The sequence below is a fragment of the Branchiostoma belcheri genome, unplaced genomic scaffold (assembly GCF_001625305.1).
Source record: "Branchiostoma belcheri isolate BF01 breed outbred unplaced genomic scaffold, Haploidv18h27 scaffold174, whole genome shotgun sequence".
Taxonomy (NCBI): domain Eukaryota; kingdom Metazoa; phylum Chordata; class Leptocardii; order Amphioxiformes; family Branchiostomatidae; genus Branchiostoma; species Branchiostoma belcheri.
In genome coordinates, this window is record NW_017803202.1 from 272,735 (window position 1) to 297,486 (window position 24,752).

Below are 24,752 nucleotides of genomic sequence, written 5' to 3' on the forward strand. Positions count from 1 at the left end.
TATTATTAGCTAGTATTTTTTACTGCCAATATATGACATATATTCTCCCAGTAAACAAAGACAGAAAGCCATGCCACATTCATTCCTTTGCTTTTGGCATCACACCCCTTTCCCCTGGTACACATAGCTTCAGGAATGAACAAATATACATGTTGTCAGATTCAAGTTTTATTTCCAAGATGATCTTTAATTGCATGATATGATTGTTCTGTCATCTCTTATTCAATAAAAATGTCATCAGAGAACCGAAGAAATGAATCTCTGTGGTCTTGAGTCAATAGAAATCATCAGTAAGACACTTCTTTGCACAAGTCTTTACCTTTAGCCAGCTTTAACTATGCAAATTTACAAAATATAGAATTCTACTCCACCTTGTTTTAAATGTACTAGAAATATATAACATTTACAAGAAAAAGATACAAGTACAATGCTATTGCACATTATATTACAACCCAAACACATGTACTACATAGTTCTTTATACATATAACATTAGAGAAAGATTTAGACATTCAAAACGTGACAAGAAAATAGTCAACTCGAGTCCGGCAAAGCCAAAGGACATATCCCATCTTATACAATCAGAAAGCAGCATTCATTTTACTCTTTGTCATAGCCAATGAGCATCACTTATTAATGCATCTTTTTAAACATGATTTGTTTGGCCAATCAGCATCCCTGTTGTATGAGGACAAGGCTCTTATTTGGTCCATCTGGCCAATCAGCTCCTCTGTTGCATCCTCCTCTCTCATCTGGTTGTTCCAGGCTCAGGAATTGCTGCAAAAGGAAAAAAAAAGTTAGATACTTGCTTTAGTAACTTTATAGATGATGAAACACGCAGGCATTTACTATAATAGTATTATGAATCTATGAACAGTGCATAATGAATAGACAAAGAATGCATTGTGGAATTCCGTACATATATATTCAATGCCTAATGTACAGCCAAATGAATTGAATGTATACGTAGCATATAGCAAATCTCATCCATCCCTTAGTCTAGTTATTTCACCATTCGAGCACACTGAGAAGAAGAAGGTCTCCCGTGCTCTTATACCAAGCGTAGGGTGGTGACCATCTCCATTTCGTAGCCCTTGGGCGACACACAGTTGTGCAGGGCACTACAGCAGGGGGCTAGTCCGCTGGTAGTGCTGTGTGTTTGTCCTTCCCACACTTTTTCTCATATGTGCTGAGTGCTAAGCAGAGAAAGAAGTGTGTACCATTTTTAAAGTCTTTGGTATGACCCGGCCGGGGTTTGAACTCACGACTTCCCGGTTACAAAGCAAGCACTTTACCAATTGAGCTATTGCACCGGTTTTCAACACAGAGAATGAACTGCTTTAAACTTACGTTCTGTTGCTAGGAGAGTGTTGCCATGGCTACAGGAGACAGAGATGATCTGGAACGGCTCATTATCGAGGAGGGGGACAGGTTTGGGGATGTTGGTGTTCTCCTCCCTCCTGCCCAGTCTGCCCCTCGACCCCTTCCCCCACGTGTACACTTCTCCTTCTGGAACAACAAAACATTAAACAAAGCACTGATTAGAGGTAAAAAGGCAGTCCTAAACTACTATATTATATAGTAAGGCCATGTTGATTTGATTATATGGATGACATCCGCGCGCGCATGAATTTTCAGCCATTTCCAAAAAAAAAAAAGTTTTCAACCATACTGTAAATCGTGCAAAACAGTTGCTAAATGAGCAAAAATATACCATAAGTTGCAAGGAAAACATTTAGAAACGATACCAATGTCGTAGAATGCCAAAATCAAAGGAAAAAAGACAAAAATGTAAAGAAATTAATTTGAAGAGTAGATTATTCGCCATAACATATTCTGTGTCATTTGTTCAACCTTCATGACCACGTAGATTTCATAGTGAAAGCAACTTTTTTTTTTTGCAAAACTTTTTTTTAATTCGCACGCGTGCATCAGTTTTGGGGTTCCCAGAGGATGTCATCCATATAATCAAATCAACATGGCCTAATCCCCAAACTGATGGCAATGGCAAAATTGTATACATGATCGACCAGCAAGCCGCTATGCACTGGGTAATATAGTCATGTAATAAGTATACTGCCTGGCTGATTGGCTAGTGCCTTGCCTGTTTGTGGTGATTTTGCCACCATAACATCTGCTTGGAGATTAGTCCCATAGCCTTTTTGAGGCCGTAGAGGCAGTGGGTTGTTATTCCAGTGTGCCTAGGGCATGCCATAAGACGTTAGAGCCCATCACTCTCCTTCCACTGCCTTTTACCTCCCCTACTTAAGTCAGGTACCCATTTTACACTTGGGTGGAGTGAGGAAAGCTGTGTAATTTCTGTTCTAACTAGGACACAGTGTCTAGTCAGAAAATTCAAGGGATCAAACCCATGTCCTCTCAATTTTGTTAAAACTTTTCAAGTATACCTGTAGTGATAGCCACAGTAAAAGTATCCCCACGTTTGGCCATGCTGATACGTACCTACAGTGATAGCCACAGTAAAGGTATCTCGACATTCCACCATGCTGATACGTACCTACAGTGATAGCCACAGTAAAGGTATCCCCACATTCGACCATGCTGATACAGACACCCTCCAGGGCAGGCACCAGTTGCGGCCTCCTGTCTTTGCTGTCCTTCTGGTAGCCCAGCTGGTTAAAGTTGTTGGCTCCAAACGTGTAACACTGCCCTGACTCTGGACAGGTAAGATAAACATATATCTCAATCATGATACTGAAAAGCTACATGTAAATCTTCCACTGTTCCAACAGGAAACAATATAATCTAGAAACTTTTCAGGTAACATTTGCAAAGAAAATACACAATACTAGTATTTACCTTCACAGGGTCTAGCCAAACAAACTTCTGCTCTGTTTATTCTTACTAAAACATACAATGACATATAATATATGGTGACCAGCCCCTCCAACTGTCTTGCTACATTATGTAATCTACACCACGGGGTGTCTACTACTGCACCAGTTACCCTAGTGACTGCAAAACCTGTTGTCAGACCTGTGATGGCAGCAGAGTGTGAGGTCCCCAGTGCCACAGCTGATATCCTGGTGGTCAGAAGAGGAGCAGAGCTTGCAGGAACAAACACACACATCTCATCTATCTGCTGTGACGGGGAGTCGTCCGCCGGTAGGATGTCCAGACCCAACTTGTTGTGCCTGTGAAAAAAAGCAAGGAAATTGTGAGGGTAAATCCACATCATTAGGCACACCAGACTCAAGCAAATGTCAGTCTTTCTAGTGCCACTTTCCTAATTCTATTCCTCATTCTTCTCCTGCCATTTCGTTAACATATTTGAAACATTTCAAGGTGTACAATAGTACAATGAAATATGCCCCAGGCAGCTGAGTTTGCTGGGTACTGCATCAGAAACAGCTCTGAGAGAGGAACAAGTGTTCAAAATATTACATGTACTATGGGCACTAACACAAGAAATAAGGAGGCCTGGGAGGTGGAACCACATACACAGAAAGGTTGAAGAGGGATATCAGAATAGACTCATGGTCATGTGTGACAGAAGCTTCTGCAGGGCAACCACTGTGGTTTGAGTGGCTGAGGAAAGTTGGCACTCCACTTAAGTCATGTAAGTCAAGTCAATTATTAACTAGAAACTTTTAAGGTAATATTTGCAGAGCAAATGCATAATGTTTGCCTTCACATGGTCTAGCCCAACAAACTACTGCTCTGTTCATTGTTACTCATGAACACATTTGATATACATGTACAATATATGGAGACCAGTCTCTGCAACTCTGTCTTGCTACAAAATGTTAACCCAATACCACAGGGTGTCTACCAGTTACCATGGTGACAGACGTCTGGTCCAGGTCATTGACTTATTTGTTTGGAAGGGAGGAAGAAAAAGGAACAGAGCAAAAACATGACATTTCAATATGTTTTACTTCTGCGAAGGTAAACATAAAAAGATCGCAGGATCCACAAAGATAGCCTGAGTGTCAGCCTTGTTAGCTTTCGTCCGCTACCCAAGATCTGCTCCCCGTCACGGATCTTGGGTAGCGGATGAGCACGGGCAAAACAAACAAACAAACAAGCCCACCTGTTGCTGCCACAGCCCAGCAGTCTGTTGTCGGTGGTGAGGAGAATGGAACAGTCCACTCCGCAGTGCACAGACTTCACCAGGTGGGGGGAGGGGATGAGCACGGGCAAAACAAACAAACAAGCAAACAAACAAACCCACAAACAAACCCACCTGTTGCTGCCACAGCCCAGCAGTCTGTTGTCGGTGGTGAGGAGAATGGAACAGTCCACTCCGCAGTGCACAGACTTGACCAGATGGGGGGAGGGGATGGGCACCGGTTGGGGGGTCGAGTAGGACTCTCTGTTCCCCAGCCCCAGCCGACCTACAGAACACACGGTCAAGGTCAATAAAGGGGACAAGGTCAAAGCATAATACAGCCTTATAGAGCTGAGGAAAGACGCACAAGTCTTGTTTAAGGAATCCCTAATGTCAAACACCAGACAGCCTACAAAAAGTCAAGGTCAGAAGTGATGTTTCAAGGTTTCAAAAACCTTCTGATTCTGAGAAAATGTTTCATTGATTTCCTAACCATTAAAAGATGTACAACTCTGAATGAAGAAACTCCTGAACAAAAGGACTTAAACTTAATAATCAAACTGCTCTTGATCCCACTAACTTCAATATCTGTAAACCTTTCTGAATCTTTCCACTTTGAAAGAAACTAAAACTTTAAAAGTTTGAATCTTGAATGCTTTTGTGGGAAAACCTACCAATTTGAAAGTGACCATATTTTTCACTTCTCTAAGGATTCAAGTACATGTATATAACTTGAATGCTCTTAGAATCAAATTAATCAAAAATGTTTGACAGCCAAACCTACCGTGGTCACCCCTTCCCCAGGAGAACACCTCATGTTCGTTGGTAACCGCCATGACGTGCGTCGCACCACATGACACCAGTGTCACCTCAAACCCCAACAGAGCCTCCACAATCTTGGCCTGCTGCACGTCGTTCGTTTGCCCGTGCCCCAGGCATCCGTTTGTGCCGCTCCCAAACGTCATCAGGATTCCGCGGTCTAAAAACAACAGATGCCATATTGTTAATATCTATTCTCCAAATTTAATGACTTCCTCTATGAAGAATTGGTCAACAGGAAAGAATGTATTGTTTAGTCTACTGAGACAGGATTGCCATCATCACAACATACACAATGTGAAACTGCAAGACAGAAGCACACGTTGGGCTGATATCACAATGGTTGATAATGACAATCCATGCTGTCCTGTTTTAGTTTGGATGTTGATTGTATATAGTGTGTTTTAATTTGTTCAAATTGTCTTTAATCAACCCTGTGTAAAAATCAGAGCACAATACAGGGGTGTGTTAGCCAATCCCTGCTTTTGTACGATTTTGTTGAATTGAATGAATTGAAATTGAATTAAGCCTCAGCATCCACGTACAAACACGTGCAAGATGGGGACCAACAGACCATAAACTGGATTGTGATCAAGAGTGTGAGTACTAGTCTATGCTTTGGGAAAAGTGCTGCTTCCTACATTTCACCCTGGCCTCAGTCCAGTTATTGATAATCAGGTAAAAGTTGCAGAGCATCACAGCTGGAGGGGCTAGGAAAAGTTGACCCACCTGTAAGGCAGGCTGTGAAGAGGTCCCCGCAGGACACTTGCTTGATGGTGACCCCGGATTGGCCCTCTAGGAACCGGGGGATGAACTGCAGCGCGGCGTGGTCTGTGGCACCCGGCATGGCAGCATCCGTGGCAACAGTCGGGACCTGCAGACGGGTGGACAAGGTTTTTGTAAGTTCATTTAGTATACAGTAGTATCTCTGTCACTCTCTCTGTCACTCTCTCTCTCTCTGACTGTCACTCTCTCTCTCTGTAACTTTCTGTCTCTCTTTCTCTGTCTCTCTCTCTCTCTCTCTGACATTCTCTCTTTCCCTCTCTCTGTCTGTCTGTCTCTCTCTTTCTCTGTCACTCTCTCTCTGTCAGTCAGTCTCAAAAGACTATGACTAACTGCGCAAAACAAGCAAAGAGGATGGCTCATTCCTAGTAGCTATAGCAAGACAAATCACATTTGAGCCTAAAGTCTTCATACAGAAATAAATGTCCAAGTAGTATACATATGTACTTCTGGTAGACTCTTCATAAACAAGTCATACGACAACTTACATTTTTGGCTAGAAAACAAGTGGCCACTAGCAAATTTTAGTCTTACTCTAGTGAAATTTACCACACTAGTGTGTTTAACGTTAAGTTAGTGAGTGAGGCTAACCTCCCACATGATGAGTCGGCCGTTCCTGGTCACACCTGCCTTCTGGGTACGTCCTGTCGACACCTGCATCACCTGCCAATCAATCAATCAATCAATCAATCAATCAATCACCTTGTTTGAAATTGACATGAGTCGCAGCAACTCTTCCCAGAGGTTTAGTGGGAATGTATTCAGAGTCAAAACATTGAAAAAAAGCATAAAATTAAATGTTAAAGGAATGAAGAAGCAAACAAAGAAACAAATGTCATTGAATGACTGAACAAACCTTTATTTATCCTTTTGATAACAATAATGTATTGAAATAATGATTTTTCTGAAAAGAAAAGCTACATGAGATATGATGCATGCTGAGTGTTACTGGAGTACACAGTAGGGGAAAATAGAGCTGTTGAAGTTATCAATAACATTGTCTGGTTCTAACGCTGTTGGATACATTTGTTCACCTGAGTGTCGCTGTGTGGCAGCTGCAGCTTGACCGGCTGGGTGATCCCCCCTCCCCAGGAGTACACAGTTATCAGTAATGCTGACCGGCTGGGTGATCCCCCCTCCCCAGGAGTACACAGTTATCAGTAATGCTGACCGGCTGGGTGATCCCCACCCCAGGAGTACACAGTTATCAGTAATGCTGACCTGAGTGTCGCTGTGAGGCAGCTGCAGCTTGACCGGCTGGGTGATCCCCCCTCCCCACGAGTACACGGACGACAGCGGGCGGGGCTGCGCTAGGTTACCGCTCGAGTCCAGTACTACACTCGCTGCACCTGGGGGTGTGGGGGGGGGGGACAGGTTCAGAACCATAATCATAATCATTCTTTATGTCAGTGTAGACACATAGACACACACACACATACACATAAAGGAACAAACACACTCACCCATGCACATACATACATGTGAAAAGACACAATGTTTAAACACACACACACACACTCACATACATACAATATGTCATACATACATACATACACACACAAAAACACAATAAAAGACACAAACACACAGTAAATGTATTTGTAAACACATACACATTAACACATACATGTACACACACTTTCATACACATACACATATAAAATTTAATGCATATACATGTAGATACACACAGACATACACACATGAACACATAGTGTCACATACATGATTGTACACAATGTATTATATTAGCTAAGCTACTCACTCCTGTGAGACCGCGCACTGCTGACCCTGCTGCCCCGTCCTCTGGTCACAGGTGGCAGGCTGGATAAGGGATGCTGCGGTCTGTAGGACAACATGGAAATGTAGATATGTTAGATATCATAAAGACTTAAAGCTAAACAAACATTGTAACAGTTACTGTAACACATACAATGTAATATACCAAAGTTGTGTCAGGTCACCCTAACACCCTGACAAAATGTGTCTCTGTAGAATCTGATATTTTTACAACAATATATAACAATATTGGTTAAATATCTATAAGAACACACTCACTCAGTATGCCTTTCTAGGGGTGGATATGTGTTCAGTTCAGTTCAGGTGTGTGTAACCCAGCAGATGAATGTTACATATTAGAAAATAATAAAAAATCAATATGCAGAAAGATATTTTGGATTTTTATTAAAATTTACAGCCATGTAAAATATAAAGTTAAACTTTAGGAGTATAGGGGCAGTGTACATATTGCTTTCTAGAGCCTAAGGCTACATTTAGAAAAGGGTGCCTTCAAGCATAGTCTTTTCCATCTTTTCACCAAACCCAACAGATTAATAACTAGCTATAGAGTAACTGTGTTACAGTAACTGTGTTTTGCAGTCAGGGTACAAATTGTTTACAGTCTCAAACTGAGAACCAATCTACAGTATTTATTGGGGTGCAATAATGGTAAGTATCCCCGTAAGTGGCCACTCCTGCAATGCACACTGTAGGTGGGTGGAACCTATGAGATATTAGATTAAGTTAGGCCTGGAACAGCTAAATGAAATAATGCACAGTCACGTAGACACAACAGAAGTCACTTACTTATAAGCTCTTTTTGTCTTGGAAGACAGTCTACAGCTTTCTACATATACATATTTGGTTACAGTAGTTATATATTAGACCACAGCAATAGCAATGGTAGATTTATTTTGATTTACAGGGAAACAGACTGGTCAATATTAACCCAAACTTCTGCGCAGGCTTGGTACATTCAAGTACCTGCTCACCAAACAGGAGATCCAAGTTCCACACCCAACTTTGCAACAAACAGGTGAGCTTTCTTTAGTCTAATTCCCTGTACCCATTCTATACGTACTGTACTCTATACATGTCATACTTTTGGGACATAGATGTTAATGTGACAGTTACATGTTTGTCTAAATAATCTACCAGAGACTTGGGAAAAATAACACCACAACATAAGAGTCAAAGCCTAGGCCTCTTCAGAAGTTGGCCATTCCTCAGTGTACATATTTTATGCCTTGTTTAAGTACATGTACTCTGGATCCAGGGCTTACATTTGTAAATTATAAGACGTTCTAAAGCACCTTGGTCATTCAAACCTTGCCTCAATGCAATAGGCTATTCAGAGTTGCACTAATCATGAGTCTTTGATTTCTATAAAGAGGAAATGACATACATGTATATTAGGACACAGCCTGCAAAAGAAGGTTAAAGGACTAACTTAAGTCTCTAAGTCCTACAGTTATTATAGTCAAATTCTAGTGCGGCTATCTAGTAACAGTATACTATTACTAGATATGTTACTGCATTTCTCAAGGTTCATGGCATTTAAAGGCCTTTAAACATGTTACTTTGAGCTTTTCGCACATACATGAGGGTTCCTTGATTCTAATGGTCTGCAAATTATGATAAAACTAAGGCCACACAAGTTAATTTCAATTGTTGATTCTCGGATTTGCCTCTTCACTTTTTTCTGATTTGCAAAAAAAAAAAAATTCTGAACCTACTACAAAAATCCTCATATTTTGCCTCCAACAGTTGAGGAAAGTCATTTTCTTCCTAGCTGTTACAGTTGTCCCGTCTATATCAATGCAGTGGTTTGATTAAAAGTTCAAAATTCATTACGCCAAAAAGCAGTTACTCAAGCAACTAGATATGATTTTGGAAACCCAGACGTTTCAGCTGAAGCGTATCGTATTACCTGGATGTCTAACCTTTATCGATGTTTCAAAATTCATAGTTTGAATATTAACCCAGCCTTTTCTGTTGACTCCATGGCTCCTATCATTGCATTTGGGTCTATAATAGGTTGCCTAACCCTGTTTTTTTTTTGGGGGGGGGGGTCGCCCTGTCAATTCATTTTTTTTGGAAAATTGGTGTGGCCTAATGTTAGGACTACTTCATACACTGACATAAAACTGAATCTTAGTATTTCCTGAATCTCCAGACACCTGAAAGAACCTGAAGGAGACAAACCAACCATGGCTGATAGTAAACTCTCTCCCCTGACTCAACTGTTTGTCAAGATTTCTGACAGTTTGTCAGAAGAAGACATCAGAAATCTGCGGGCTATTCTTGTCCGTGAGGGTCTTGGACGGGCAAAAGTGGAACAAGCAACACCTCTTGAGATGTTGAACATGCTGGAGGATGATAATAAGATCGGCAGGGGTGACCTACAGTTCCTTGTGCAGGTATTAAGACGTTTGGGGAAAGGAAGACTGGCTGAGGAAGCTGAACAACTTGAACAAGAGCAGAGGGCTGAAGGTAATATATAATTTTACATGATTAATAATTTTGTCTATCTATTTGGTAACTTTGGGGCAGCATGATATTGAATATGTAGTCCCTATCATCATACAGCAGGACTTAAACAGCAAAATAAATTTGAAAAGGTCCCAGGACAGTTGTTTGCATTAATTTTGGCCCTATATATAGGCCCACATCAAAAGCAGACAACACAACGTACATTGTACATCCAGTACAAAGTAGAAGACTAAGGATATGCAAATATGAAAAGGACAAGCTTCACCCCTGTCAAGCATTAGAAAATGACATTTAAGTGCATACTTGCCATAGTTAATAACTTAATATACAATGTAATTGACAAAAATATGACACTGTTACAGTTGAAGTACATGTAACATGTACTTACATGTAACATTGTAAGTCCATATTAGTCAATGTGTCCATGTCATCTATCCACAGCACAAGAGCAAGAAGGAGCAGCAGCAGCTGTGCATGAGACAGAACACATGAGCGAGGCCCATCGCACCCTCCTGCTGAGGAACTACCCGACCATCTACCAGGAACTAGACGCCACCAGAGTGTTGGACTACCTACACCAGCAGGGAGTGCTCACAGATGGGATGAGGGAGGAAATCCTGGCCATCCCTGAGGACCAGAGACACCAGAGGACTGGGACGTTACTACACATGATTCTGCAGGGAGATGACAGAGCCTTCACCATCTTCTGTACAGCCCTGGGGCATGCTGGGTACCCACATCTCATGGAGCTGCTCACAGGAGGGCAACAGGAACTCATGCCGCGTGAGTATGGGTTTGACTGAGTTCATGAAGCATCATGGGGTATATGGGTGAAAAAGTTAAACCATTTGCAATTTTCTTAGCAGAGGGTACATTAGGGTCATTAATTATTATAAGTTGTCCATTTTTGTTGTTATTCTTTATACCAGAACTGCCACTCTATTTTCCATCATCATGAGAGCTTAGTAATACATATTTCCTTCTCCCTGCTGCATAACCCACGAATCAAATAGATAATTGAGCAAAACAACTAATTCAGTGTGCTACATGTCCTATTAGTGTGGACATAAAACAACAATCATGATAAACAAGACTGTCAAATGAAATTCGATTTCATCTTTAACTAACACATTGATGGTAAGGATATCCCAAAATACCTACAAGGATACTATACTTTGTTAAAAGTCATAATCTTGTCTTTCAGCGACGCCCATGGCACTGGCCATCTACCCAGCCATCCAAGGGGGTGAAAGTTTCCATGTGTCCATTGCAGAACTACCCCATGGCCAGATAACCATTCCAAATCAACATCCTTTAATCACAGCATATCAAAAAGAACAGGTTCGTAAACTAAAGACGAAAATGAAGAATGAAGACCTTAAGGAACTTTACAGGTATCAAAAAAAGCAGCAGCATTATTTAAAAAAAGCACACAAAAAATTGTCCCAAGAAAGTTTCGAGAGAAAGTTTGACCAGCTTTTTGCCAAAGTTGAAGCAGAACGAGCCATTATTGTCAGTAAATACAAGGGCTGTGTAATTCTGTTTCTGACGTTTGAGTCTGAACCCAAATTTGCCCATTTCTGGGGCTCGTGCACGAGCGGCCGTCTGTCTGCCAGCCTGACTGAGCTGCTGATTACTGAGGAGCTGCGGAAACTGGAGGGAGGAGACCAGCTGGTGGTGAAGACACTCGTACTGCAGCAGGACTACACCGCATGGAGGGACTACTTTGGGAAGGGTACACTTGAAGTTTTTTTTTTCTTCCGTCATATGAAGACTTTTGTGTTTGTCATCATGATGGTTTTTGCCCTGGGAAATTTTGGGAAGGGTTTGATTCTAAGAATGGTAGATCAGAGTGTTCTAAACTACAATGTAAGTGCTCCTGACAATTTTCTACATAATAACTAATTTAAAGTTTTCTGAAAATATGTATGTTACATGATTGCACTTAGTTTGACAGGTGCAACAGCAGCTCTAGAGCAATTTAAAGCATAGTTACTACATTACTTTTTTGTACAACCTGTCACAGGTAAGCCACTGGACCCTGAAGATGTGCAGGTAGAAGAGGTGACATCACATGTTTCCTCACTGGACACCATCAGACAAACCTTAGAATTACAGAGGGAAGGAAGTATCCAAACAATTGCAAGCATCCAATCAGTCACAAGCACCATATCAGCAGGAAGTGTTCTATCGTCAGATTCAGGCTATGCATCAGCTGGTCCTGAAGGTGAGATTTCTTTCTCAGAAAGATGAGCTTTCAGCATCACTTAACACTCAATTTGACAAGTAATTTTACAAAAATAAGATCGTTAGATACCATTTAGCAATGTCATCTAACATTTTGCACATTTAACAACTTGAAGGCTGGTTTTGTAATGATTCAGTCCTTTTGCTAATACATGTACTTATCTTAGGGAGAAAAACTGCAGCAGAGTACAAGGCATCCATAGAAGCTGCCATCTCCAAGATGACTGAGGAAATGAAGAACGTTGACAGGGAACAAACAGCCACAGAAGAGAACTGTAGCCAGGTGAAGAAGGAAATCCATCAGCACTACAAAAGGCTCATCTCCAAACTCCAGCTGGAGGAGCAGGAGATGGTCACCAAGGTACAAAAAGTCAACCGAGACAGGGGAGGGGAGCTGACTCGGGAGAAAGAAAAATTGGTGACAGAACTTGAAAAGCACAAGGAAGAGGTAAAATTATGTGAGAAGATAATAGACTGTAAAGATGACACACAATCCTTGATCTTGAGAAAAGAAATGGAAGAAAAGTTCCAGAAGCTGGCCTTGGAGGAAACAGGTAAGAACAGTTTGGTAGCTCATACAAAAGTGTCTTTCCATCCCTGTAGCCTATCCCAGGTTTCTGGAGGTTCCTTGTCAGTGTTTGCTGGATTCACTATTGATGTACAGGAGCTGGCAGTAGAGAGTCTACCCTGCTCTGTCACAGTTACAACCAACAATGCAGATCTAACAGGTGGGAAAGTTGAACCACAGATAGAAGTGACCTCCCCCCAGGGTAAAACCACCCTCTTACAAACAACAGCACACACTAGTCCCCCACTAGCTGCAGGGAAGGGACAAACCAGCAGAGTTAGCAGGGTCTGGGGTGCAGAGTGGAGACCTCAGCAGTCAGGCAAACACACGCTGGGGGTCTGTATGGGGGATACAAAGGATCTTTGTTCTCTCACTGTAGATGTGGCCAGTAACAATCGTGTGCTGAGATATGGGCAGAAAGGTAGCCAACTGGGGCAGTTTGACAGTCCTATAGATGTAGCAGTCAGGGGGGACAGGCTGTATGTGGCTGATACTTGGAACGATCGTGTTCAGGTGTTTGATCTGAGTGGGAAGTTTTGCTCCACAGTTTCAGTAAATCCTGGCCCTGCAGGACTTGCTGTTCAGACTGATGGCACCTTAGCAATGAGATCTGGGAAGGAAGTGAAGAAATTTTCCCCATCAGGAGAACTGCTGCACAAATTCCCTCTGGGTGAATATTGCACACGCCCCTATGGCCTGGCAGTGCAGAGGGATGGGAGGGTTGTTGTAGCTGATCGAGACAAACACAGCATCTTCCTGTTTGAGGCAGATGGGACACTGGTGAAACAGGTGGGAGGGAAGGGGAAGGGGGAGGGACAGTTTGATGAGCCATTTTTTGTCTGTGTGGATAAAGAAGACAACATCATTGTGACAGATTATGGCAACAGCCGTGTTCAGGTGTTTGACAGGAACCTGAACTATAAACACAAGTTTGGTCAGAAGGGCAGACAGCCACAGGACATGTTTGGTCCCATGGGGGTGTCAGCTGACAGCAGGGGGAACATAGTTCTGGCAAACATTGGGGGTATAACTGGTGGCATTGGGCACAGTGAGAAGCTTCAGGTGTTCCGCCCAGACGGCACCTGGGTGTCCACCATTAGCAGTGATGGGGACAAACTGAACGAACCCCACGGGGTGGCTGTGACAGAGGATGGACATGTGTTTGTATCTGATACTGGGGACCACAGTATCAGGAAGTACAGATACATGTAACAGTGCAGAACAAACCATGTACAGGAACAGGCTTTCCTTACACAGTTACAGGCTCACTGAGGAGGGCTTTGCAATAGGAAGAATTTAATATAATGATAACTCAGCCTATCATATACTTCTTTCATTTATGCTTTTATGATTGGACTTACCAGTAGTTTGGTTAGCTCTGACAAGTTTTCCATATTCACATGAAATGTTACAATGAGACTATCACAGTTTTTTTTTTATCAACTTCCAGTTTCAATCCATGTATATACCAGTAAAAGAACACATTTGCCATTACTGGTAAGCAACATGTGGAGAATTTGTAAACAACAGCACCTTACTGGACAGCTCACATATGTGGTGTGCCAGTGTTGATAAACTAGCATGATCTAAAGAGAAAATAGTGATGTTCTTTTCCAAAATGTGTTTATTTAAATTTTGCCATTATGTCACTTAATATTTGATGATGTCATAACACAGTGACAATGGTTTTTACCTGGTGTTCTTCATGACAAGAAATAAAAATCTAATAAGTTATGTGGTGGTCGGCTGTTTTCCTTTGTAATGTAGCCTTTAGTCTACAACAAATGACAACAACAACATACTTTAAATCCCTCCTAGCTCCATGTACAATGCAATGAGAGCTGTTATAACAATGGGTTGTCAGCTACCATGATAGGTATGATTGTGGGACATTTACTGCTATAATTCTACAAAAATAACCAAAATAAAACAACAGTATATCCACTGTGTACAATGAGATGAGAGCCGTTATGACTATGGGTTGAGCCATGATCAGTGTGATGGTTGGCCTTTTGCTTTTGTAATACATGTATAACCTATAGTCTGCTGCTTTTGTAATACATGTATAACCTATAGTCTACTTCAAGAGAAAGTGTACAACAACAACAACAAGGCTGAATCCCTCCTAGGTCCGTGTACAGTGCAATGAGTACCGTTATGTCAATGGGTTGTCAGCTACCATATGATATGTGTGATGGTGGGACATTTACTGCTAATTTCACAAATTTGTAAGTTAAAAGCTTGTTAATAACCAAAACAACAAAAAAGTACATATTTTGAAGGCTAAATCCCTCCCAGGTCAGTGTACAGTGTGATGAGTGCCATTACAACAATGGGTTAGCTATCATCTGAGTAATGGTCAGCCCTTTGCTTTTGTAATATAGCCTTTAGTCTACTTAAAAACAACAACTGCATACTTTGAAGGCTGAACCCCTCCCAAGTTGGTACAATATGGCACTATGACTGTCTTTCAAAACAATGGGTTGTCAGCTACCATGGCATGTGTCATATGGTAGAAATTCTACATGGCATGTGTCATGTGGTTACTAACAACCAAAATAAAACAAAACAACCAAAACAACCACAGTACATACTTTGAAGGCTGGATCCCTCCCAGGTCCGTGTACAGTGCTATGAGAGCCGTTATGACGATGGGTTGAGCCATGATCTGGGTGATAGTCGGCCGCTTGCTGGGGTCCAGGTGCAGCATGCTGAGGATGAGTCTCCGCAGGTCTTCGCTGTAGCGGTCCGAGATCGGCGCAAACGTGCCACGCATGATCTTCAGCACCAGGGCTGGCAGGTTCTGGGGACAGAATGAAGATAACTTACATTATGCCTCATGTATACAGGGGTCAGGCATTGTAGTGGCATCGTGTGGCATAGTGGATAGAGCATTTGGCACTCAAACAAGGAGACCCGGGTTTGATTCCCGGTCAGAGCACAGGGGCATGTCTGAACATGCTGTGCCCTTGGGAAAGGCACTTTACACGTTTCTGTAATATTACTAATAAATAAAGATATTGAGTGATTGCCATAGATACAGGCATTGAAAAGCCAAGAGGTTAGGCTAGTGGACACAAGACTAAGAGGTCACGGGTTCAATTCCTGACATTGCTGGCTAGATGTTCTTGGGAAAGGCATAACTTTCCTTTAATCCACCCAGGTGTTAAATGGGTATCTCACTATGGTTGGGGTGGTAAAAAGCAGTGGAAGGAGAGGGATAGGCTCTGCTTACTTGGCATTGGACATTGAAAAGTTGACCTGTTATGTCAATCCTTCCACAAATGTGGCACATCTTCATTACCGGTAATAGATAAATTAACAAAGATTACACTTACAGCAGCCTCGAATGCCCTCTTGAGACTTGCCAGCTCGTACAGGACACAGCCAAGGGCCCAGATGTCACTCTTCTGGTTATAGCTGGCAAACAAACTACGTCAAGGAAAAACATCAACTTCCATTTGCAGGAGTCTAATGAATTCAGTGCCTATTTACTTTTGAACGGTTAGTTACTATAGATTTCTCTAGCAAGTCAAGAAATACTAGAAAATGTTTCCTTTTGAAGAAATGTAAAAAGTTAGACTTTTCGTACATGATAGTGTTCCTGCTTTATAACACTGTAAGCAACACAAATTTGAAGGCTACATTATTAAGGAGAAGTTTAACATATATATGGCATATACTGGTATGACTTAGGTATTATAGATTTGACATTGTAATATTTTATAAGCTACATTGTATCATTCCACACAGCTGTATTGTACACAGCTGTATTGTAAAGATGTGTGATACAGGTTTGCCAGCAGGTGTATTAAACAGGTACTGTTATAAAGGATACGGTTTTCCCTCACACAGCTCAGGTGAGATGAAACAAGGTGTCCCCACCACTGTGTAAGCCTTACTCTTACTGCTCAGGTGTTATACGGGTACATGTATATGATACAGGTGTGTGATACAGGTGTTACTACACATGTACTGTTATAAAGGATACGGTTTCCCCTCACACAGCTCAGGTGAGATGTAACAAGGCGTCCCCACCAATGTGTAAGCCTTACTCTTACTGCTCAGGTGTTATACAAGTATATGACACAGGTGTGTGATACAGGTGTTACTACACAGGTTAAAGGATACGGTTTCCCCTCACACAGTTCAGGTGAGATGTAACACGGCGTCCCCACCACTGTGTAAGCCTTACTCTTACTGCTCAGGTGTTATACAAGTATATGACACAGGTGTGTGATACAGGTGTTACTACACAGGTTAAAGGATACGGTTTCCCCTCACACAGTTCAGGTGAGATGTAACACGGCGTCCCCACCACTGTGTAAGCCTTACTCTTACTGCTCAGGTGTTATACATGTATATGACACAGGTGTGTGATACAGGTGTTATTACATAAGTTAAAGGATACGGTTTTCCCTCACACAGCTCAGGTGAGATGTAACAAGGCGTCCCCACCACTGTGTAAGCCTTACTCTTACTGCTCAGGATCTTAGAGATGCCGAAGTCTCCGATCTTAACCACATTCTTCTTCCTGTTCAGCAAGATGTTCTGTGTCTTTAAGTCTCTGTGAAGAAAAACAAGAACATTAAATATTCACCCAAAGCTGGTTAAAGAACCCACAAATCTTTTAATAATCAGAGTTATCTGTATAGCAGAGGTCCAACCTGGTATGATTGACCTAGCTTCAGTTTCAAAGTTCAACATCTTGAAAATATGAGCCACAACCTCAAGCATGTTAAAGAACCCACCACAGTTATCAATAGAGGAAGGGTCCATCCTGGTGTGAGTTGATCAACATTCTTAGAGTCTGGTCTCCGGATCTTGAAAATGATGTTAGGCAGCACTCAGCAAGGGAAATGTTAACCTTTAGCACACTGAAGTAGCCGTTTGGCTGCCATTTCAGTTCGGTTATGTAGCAGGCAGCTTAAGAAGGGTTAACCTTTAGCATACTGAAGTAGGCCTAAATGGCTACCATTGGCTCTCTATTGGTTACAGGATTAGGCAGCAGGGAGAAGGTTATAGTACCTACCTGTGTAAGATCTGTTTGGCATGGACATGCTGTAATGACAACAACATCTGGACAAAGAACTGCAGAATTTCCTGCAAGAAAAGTGGAAAAACAATTAGTTTTGTAGATTCAGATCTACATTGTACAAAATGTACTTACTGAATTACGTGTATGGGCATATATTATATAATAAAGAAACAAGCATTGAATATTATTACATACCTCTTCATCCAGTAGTGCATTTCCTCTCTGCTGCAGATATTCAAATATTGTTCCCCCTGAAAAGAGCATTGTAGAGTATATACATAAAAAGTCATTTAATACATTACTATTCATGGTCCACTTATGGAAGGAGGAATGCATGTACTGATATGAGTAATTGGGAAAGCTCTGACACATACATGTAGTATTCAATGATGTTTGGATGATGTAACAAACAAACAAACAAACAAGCCCACCTGGCGCATACTCCATAACGATCATGAGTGCCTTGTCCTCGAGAAAGCTCTCATAGTACTCGATGATGTTTGGATGATGTAACATGGAGAGAACGCGGACTTCGTTTAGCGCCGACTGTCGCTCGTCTTTCGTCATCTGCTCGATGGGAATCTGTTTGATGATGACTTCCTTCATGGTGTCCAGACGCTTGCACAGGTACACAGTACTGGGAGGGGGGCAGAAAGATGGTCAACATCAGGACTACAATGAATGTTGTACAGAATTAGCCATGTAGCCACTAAGGAAGCATCTTTTGTATACCAGTAATAAGCTGTATATGTTGGCATATATGCTGAATATGCTGGCAGCGGTGAAGAATTACAAACAAACTGTAAGATGTAGAATCATTAGCTTTTGCTGAAATTAAACCACTTCATCTTTACTAGAAGGCTATTAGCCTTCCGATACCAAGTTTGTATACTAGTAGTAGTTTATAAATTTGGTAGCATGGAGAAGGCCTAAGTCCAATATAATGATTTCACAGCCTTTTTTCATAACACTGTCACATATAAACTCCAAGCAGATCTTGATCTTTCGGTGGCCGCAAATACAGTATCAACTTCGTCGGATGGCCAAATAATTTATGGCTACCGCCTGGGCAATTAAAATACTGTATTTGCGGCCACCTCTGCTTGGAGATTATTAATCATCATCATCAAGTGATATTAAATGAACGCTCCTTCTTCTCCCTGACATCCGACTCACCCATACGCTCCCCGGCCGACGACACGAATCTTCTCGTATTTGTCCATCGCTGTTTGTTACCGTTTACAGACTTTTTGGGAGTGAAAAATCACGAAAATCTGCCAAAAGTGATCAATTGTTTACATCCGCCGCCGCCATGATGGAATGTGTGTAATGTCAAAGGTGAACGGCTGTCTAAAATGTATGAAAATACCGCCTGCAATATTTTGCGTGAATAAGTACTCAAAAATAGACTTATGTAGCAAAAAATAGTAATACTTAAATCAAAACGGACAAATAAATACTTTTCATCCTGGTAGTATGAATTTTATTAACATTTCATTGTATTTTTGACAATATTTTTCCAGGTCCAGGCACGTTTTTCTGTGAACAGCCGTTTCTTTCCGCAGTCGTTTTGAATGAAAATTTAGAAGGAAATTTGCAAAAGTCACGTTTTAAAATGGACAAATTTGTCGTCCGACTTCCACGAGAAACTGCGGCGAAGGCCAAGTCCAAGTCCCAAGGAAAGGTGTACAAACAAGCAACAATAGAGTCTCTACAGGTAAGTTTAAACGCGATCTTTAAGGTTCAAAAGTTAAAGACTTGTATGTCGAATGTCGAATGGGGAGGGGGGCATACTAAGTAATCAAACTCGCTATAATCCCTTTTCTGTCTTTCTATCTACCCTTCTAATTTTAGCATTCCCGCGAAAATTAAGATAGGATCGTCAAACTAATTTAGAACAGGTGTGATGAGCCAGGTGAGCGCCAAGGAATGCCAGGTAGACGTAAGAAACCAGGTGTAGAAAGCCTACATATAGCGCGTGTGCCGCAGACAAGAAGAAGGCACACTTCGGAAATCGCGATCAAGAGGCGTCCGACAGAGAGAGAGAGCAATCAAATATCCAGCAAGCAAGCAGCACAGCGGAGTCATCAGAGAACCTTTCACCGGAAGTCTTTTGCTGAGTGAACTCCTTCATATGTCCGAAGAAGTCTTGTAGAAGGAAGGTGGCACTAATTTGAAGATGAGAACTTCTCGTTCCACAGTCTCAACCTAAACGCGCTTTGTACCATGTGAACGCACGCAGGGGAAGAGGAAAGGCATGGGAAAACACAAGACAAGAAACCTGAAGCAGACAAGACGAGCTAACGAGCGACTGATGGAGGACAGTGAAAGGGAGTAACCTGATAGTGATAGCATAGAATAATCACTTTCACTTCACCTTTTTTGACACACTTACAGCCTTTTGAGATTTAATTTGCTTAACCTTAGTTTTGAATTTGATTTCCTAAAAGCTTCTTCAATCAAGTCACTCTTGATCACTTGCATAACTTGGTCTGTTTCCCAGTATACCGTACGTAGATTGTATGTCAATTCATTGTCATGCTCTAGATCATTATTTTGTACTACATGTATTTTTGACTATCTCAGAAAGAAGCCAATGCAAGTCGTGCTGATCACACGTGTACGTTTTTTCCAAGTCTTGAAACATATAACTGGAGAGAAAACCTATTAGTGTGCAAGCTTCCAAGCATCTGGCTTTAAAGTCTAAAGGTCCAAACATTCTGTGAAGAAAGAAGCCGAGTCTTTGTACCACAGGAAGGTATAGACCATACAGGACAGAACTCCTACAAGTGTCCTCAGTGTGGCTAATGCAACACATGACCATTACTCACACTGGTCACACTTATAGGATTTCTCACCTGCACAAAGATGTGGAAACACACAGGTGGGAAACGCTACAGGTGAGATCATTGTGATAACTCTGCATCTGGACAACAACCAGCATTTCTAGCAAAAACAAGTTGGACTGTTGGAGAGATGTATACTATAGGGAAACAGGAATATACGTCACCCATTAGTCACTCTGGTCACACCTGTAGGATTTCTCACCTGTCCAATGATGTGGAAACACACAGGTGGGAAATGCTCCAGGTGAGGTCATTGGGACTGCTCTGCATCCGGACAACAACCAGCATTTCTAGTAAAAACACTGGAGAGATGTATACTCTATAGCATAGGGGAACAGGAAAGGTCTCTTGCTGGCATGGCTATTCTTTGTATCTAAATGGCTTGGTTTGGTGTAACTGTATATATAGCTGATACAACTTCCCAATAGCCTGGTTGCCAGGCCTATTTTAGCTCCCAAGTGTACATACTCCAGAGCTAAAATAGGTCTGGCAACTAAGGCTACTACTAGACTACTACTACTAGTAACTTCCCTACCTCCTCACCTCACCTCACCGGTCCCATAGCAGTCTGTCCTGCCGTCGGGGCAACTACAGCCCTACAGCGCAATAATAATAATAATGTATCTGTATAGCCAGCAAAAAAAGTCAAGTCTCAGCATAATACATTCATAATCAGGAAGAGTTGACATTTATAATCAATGTTATTCCCTGGTGTTGTAGAATAGTATTATTAATGAAAACTAGTTACCACATCTATATTTATAGTTTTATATATACAATTGTCTAGCTATAAAGTTCATTCATTCTTTCACTCACTTTACTCATTCAGCCACTCCTTCATTCAGTCACTGTTGTTTGTTCCCAGAGAGTTGTGGTGATTGATGACATAGAACGTCTGAAGGTGACCTTGGAGCTGGAAGGTCAGGCCAGCGGAGTGCTGCTGGAGGCTCTGACGGAACTGAACAAGAAAATACCATCCAAACAGGTCCTACTGTCAACAAAAATAGGTATGGTTGTAGTGATTGTTTATTTGTTTGCTTCCTTGTTTGTGTCTGTCATATAGCCTGTAAAGAGTGTCATGACTCATGATGTAACACACCAGTTCCCCACTGTAAATAGAGTATAAGCTGTATTAGTGTATTGAATGCTCTAAATCTATATAATTTTTACTGAGATTTAATTTTGCAGTAGAGGAGATGAGGTTTTCACTGTGCTCAAGTAATAGTAGTAATGCATATAGAAAATTCCCAGTGGACAGGTTAACGTACATGAAAAGTGCAAAATATAAAACCACTAGTTTTAGTACTAGTAGTACTACTTTGTTTGCCTAATTGTTTGTTTGTTTACCCCCAGGACATGCAGTAAACAAGCTGAAGAGGCATGAAGACAAGGAGGTGGCCTCCTTAGCGAGAAGCATCGTCTACAAGTGGAAACACTTCATCCAAGAACAGGACAACAAGCCTGTCTTAGAGGTACGCTGTGACCTCAAGACGGAGAAAACTAGGACTTCTGGGAGGAGAATGCTCGCCGACTCACTCGGGCTGGAGGTAAGATTTATTAATGATTTCTTTTTTTTTACTTTTGTGTTTTAACCAGTCTTTTGTATGAACAGTTCTTAAATTTGTGGTTCAAAAGTCCAGGAATCAAATTTTGATTTCCTAATTTTCTGTGCAGTGAAAAAAACATGGCTTCTGTTTCTTCCACCTTTAATTGAATGTTCTTTTGCTATCCTCATCCACCTCCCCCCCAAACACACACACACCCTAGGATGTGTGATCGTTACCTTTCCTTGCAATTAATTGTTAATTAACAGTGTAATTAACTGTTGTGTCTCCTTTTCTCTCACAGGAGGGCCATCTTTTACCAGAGAACATTGAGAGAGAAACATTCCACGAGTGTAAACGGCTCTTAGACAGGAGCTACAAAAGAACCATGAGGAAACTCATCTTTACTCTGAAGGGAAATGAAGACACCAGAAAACTGGTTCTCAGTGGAGAACTAGCCGTGAAAGACTTGGTCAAGTCCTTAAAGTGCAAGTCTTGATAAGAAAAAGGAGTATGAGGGAAGTTTTCTTAAAGTGGTCATCAAAAGGGAACAAGTCTTACAACCTTTTTATGTAAAGGCATTTTATGAGGAAAGCTTTAAAGTGCAATATTTCCAAACTGTTCCAAAACTAGCTACCTCTGTTTGTATAAAATGTTGAATTTGTATACATATATACTGTAGCGGACTTGTATCTCATACAATGTGTACCCAAAAAAAGGAATCTATAGTTGTTGACTTTGTCAAGAATAGATATTTTTTTGCAAAAGATTTTAGAAGACATAAGAAAAAAGGCCTCTTTTAATGTTCTAACTTCTATATTTCACTTTGAACTTTTGTCCGTTATTTTAGGTGAGTATTGAGGGTAAACTCTAGTCTATTATTTCAACAATTGACAAGCTTCTTTTAATGATCAAGATCAAATAAAGAAAGATAATAAACTGATTTTGGATTACATGTAGTTTGCTGATACCATGTTTTGGGTTACTACCCAGGATCTGAGGGGAAAGTCTGGTACAAGTAGTCTAATGGATTAACTGAGTCAGATCCTAGTTTTCCTCCCAGTCCTCTGTTTTGATATTAACCTATTACAAAATTCTTAATTTGAACTGTCCATGAAGCAATGAAATAAATTTGAGTGGCCTTCTTAAAGTTGGTAAAATGTATGTCACAAGCCACTCCTGCACTCTAACACAGTCAATACGCCCTATGGCTGAATATAAAGCCCTTCAGACCTCACTTTCCAAACGATTTGGCAACAACAACAGTAACGACACTTCTATAACAGGTGTGCTAATTGGACCAATTATCTGAAGTACCTCTCAAGACTTTCCGTGCGTCCAAGAAGATGTCTTCTGCAACCCAACACTCCTTAAAGACATAAGTGGACACTTCAGTTATGTAATGCCATTCCCACTAGTAAGGAAGTCCCACAATAACTGGTTGTACAGGAAGAAATAGAAGTAAAAAGTTTCCCTCTTCTGTTTTTGTCACTTAGCAACCTCTAAAGGCCCAACGTCATGTTGTAAGTTGAAACATTAAACACTGAAAGGAGGGTATAGAATTCCAGACCTATGTTCTATAGAACAGTTCATCTGAATGCCACATTTTTCTGACGAAGGTATTGAATTTCAGAACCTGGTTCCATAGAATATGAAATGAGTACAAACGCTACATGGCTACACATGGCTACATGTTGTGGTTAAAATGCAACATTCTGTAACGTTTATGTGGGCTGCTTCCTAGTGTAGTGGGAGAAATTGTGGCAAAAAGCCAATTGCTCGTTACATTGAAGAGTAGGCGTGCCTACTAATGAGAGCGTGTTTGTCTCCAGGATTAGATCTACAGCGCTGGGCTTAGAAGAGCGTTGTTTAGACCACAAAAGTCGCACAGGGCAGAACCAGAGTAGATTCCCTCAGTACAAGACGGGAAGTACGGTCTCTGCGTTTGACGAAAACTGCGCGGGATGTAAGTCTTACAGAACGGAAGGGGTTCGAGTAACGCGTTTGTCATTAATTAAGGAAACAGTCTTGCAAGGAAGAGCAAGCACTTAAGAAAGAGAGGAGTTGCCTGAAGAGACGCCTTGGTGCTCCTTTAATCGTCCCAGGTATCTTGAGTCAGACGATCGCTCAAGACGCTGGCTTATGTGATCTTAAGTGGATTTCTGTAAGAACGGGAAAAGACAAGAAGGTAAGCATGTTTAATCTGATTACGTCTGAAGACTGAGCGAATTAAGTTGAACATCGAATGCGTGGTCGATCCATACAGCGGGCATACTAAAAATCTAGCTGAAATTGTCAATTGACTGCACTTAAACATTGGGAGAAAGTCTTCTCAAGCAATTTTAGACACGCTATGATTTTTTTTCAGATTTGTAGTGATATGATTATTCTCGTGCGCTTTTGAGAACTTCCGTCCGAAAATACGACACACGTTCGATTAATCCGTTCGTGGAATGTACACTTACCGTTTTCCACGTAACTTTATTATCCTCTAGGAGGCAGTTTTCTGGGGCAAAAAAAAAAGCAGACGGCACATGATGACTTCTGTACAGAACGTCACGGAA

At 41.4% G+C, this 24,752-nt stretch overlaps 3 protein-coding genes across 3 annotated transcripts; 2 read left to right on the top strand and 1 right to left on the bottom strand.

Moving 5' to 3' along the window:
- Nucleotides 1-125: 125 nt before the first annotated feature.
- On the bottom strand, nt 126-19,139 carry LOC109467060 (serine/threonine-protein kinase Nek8-like). The gene is made up of 17 exons (XM_019764962.1): nt 18,975-19,139; nt 18,230-18,435; nt 17,994-18,049; nt 17,793-17,863; nt 17,172-17,327; nt 16,099-16,180; nt 15,355-15,563; nt 7,439-7,518; nt 6,895-7,016; nt 6,265-6,336; nt 5,620-5,764; nt 4,856-5,050; nt 4,207-4,357; nt 2,997-3,154; nt 2,518-2,676; nt 1,350-1,508; nt 126-776 (listed from the first exon to the last, which is right to left on the bottom strand). The coding sequence occupies exons 1-17, from the start codon at nt 19,019-19,021 to the stop codon at nt 748-750; spliced, it is 2,097 nt and encodes a 698-aa protein (XP_019620521.1). The 5' UTR covers nt 19,022-19,139; the 3' UTR covers nt 126-747.
- Nucleotides 12,995-14,028, top strand: LOC109467056 (tripartite motif-containing protein 2-like). Its single transcript, XM_019764959.1, has 2 exons — nt 12,995-13,273; nt 13,388-14,028. Exons 1-2 carry the CDS (start codon nt 13,103-13,105, stop codon nt 13,970-13,972), a joined length of 756 nt encoding a protein of 251 aa, XP_019620518.1. The 5' UTR covers nt 12,995-13,102; the 3' UTR covers nt 13,973-14,028.
- Nucleotides 19,140-19,352: 213 nt separating the features above from the next.
- Nucleotides 19,353-22,851, top strand: LOC109467057 (transcription elongation factor A N-terminal and central domain-containing protein 2-like). Its single transcript, XM_019764960.1, has 4 exons — nt 19,353-19,515; nt 21,510-21,651; nt 21,998-22,191; nt 22,493-22,851. Exons 1-4 carry the CDS (start codon nt 19,414-19,416, stop codon nt 22,685-22,687), a joined length of 633 nt encoding a protein of 210 aa, XP_019620519.1. The 5' UTR covers nt 19,353-19,413; the 3' UTR covers nt 22,688-22,851.
- Nucleotides 22,852-24,752: the final 1,901 nt, after the last annotated feature.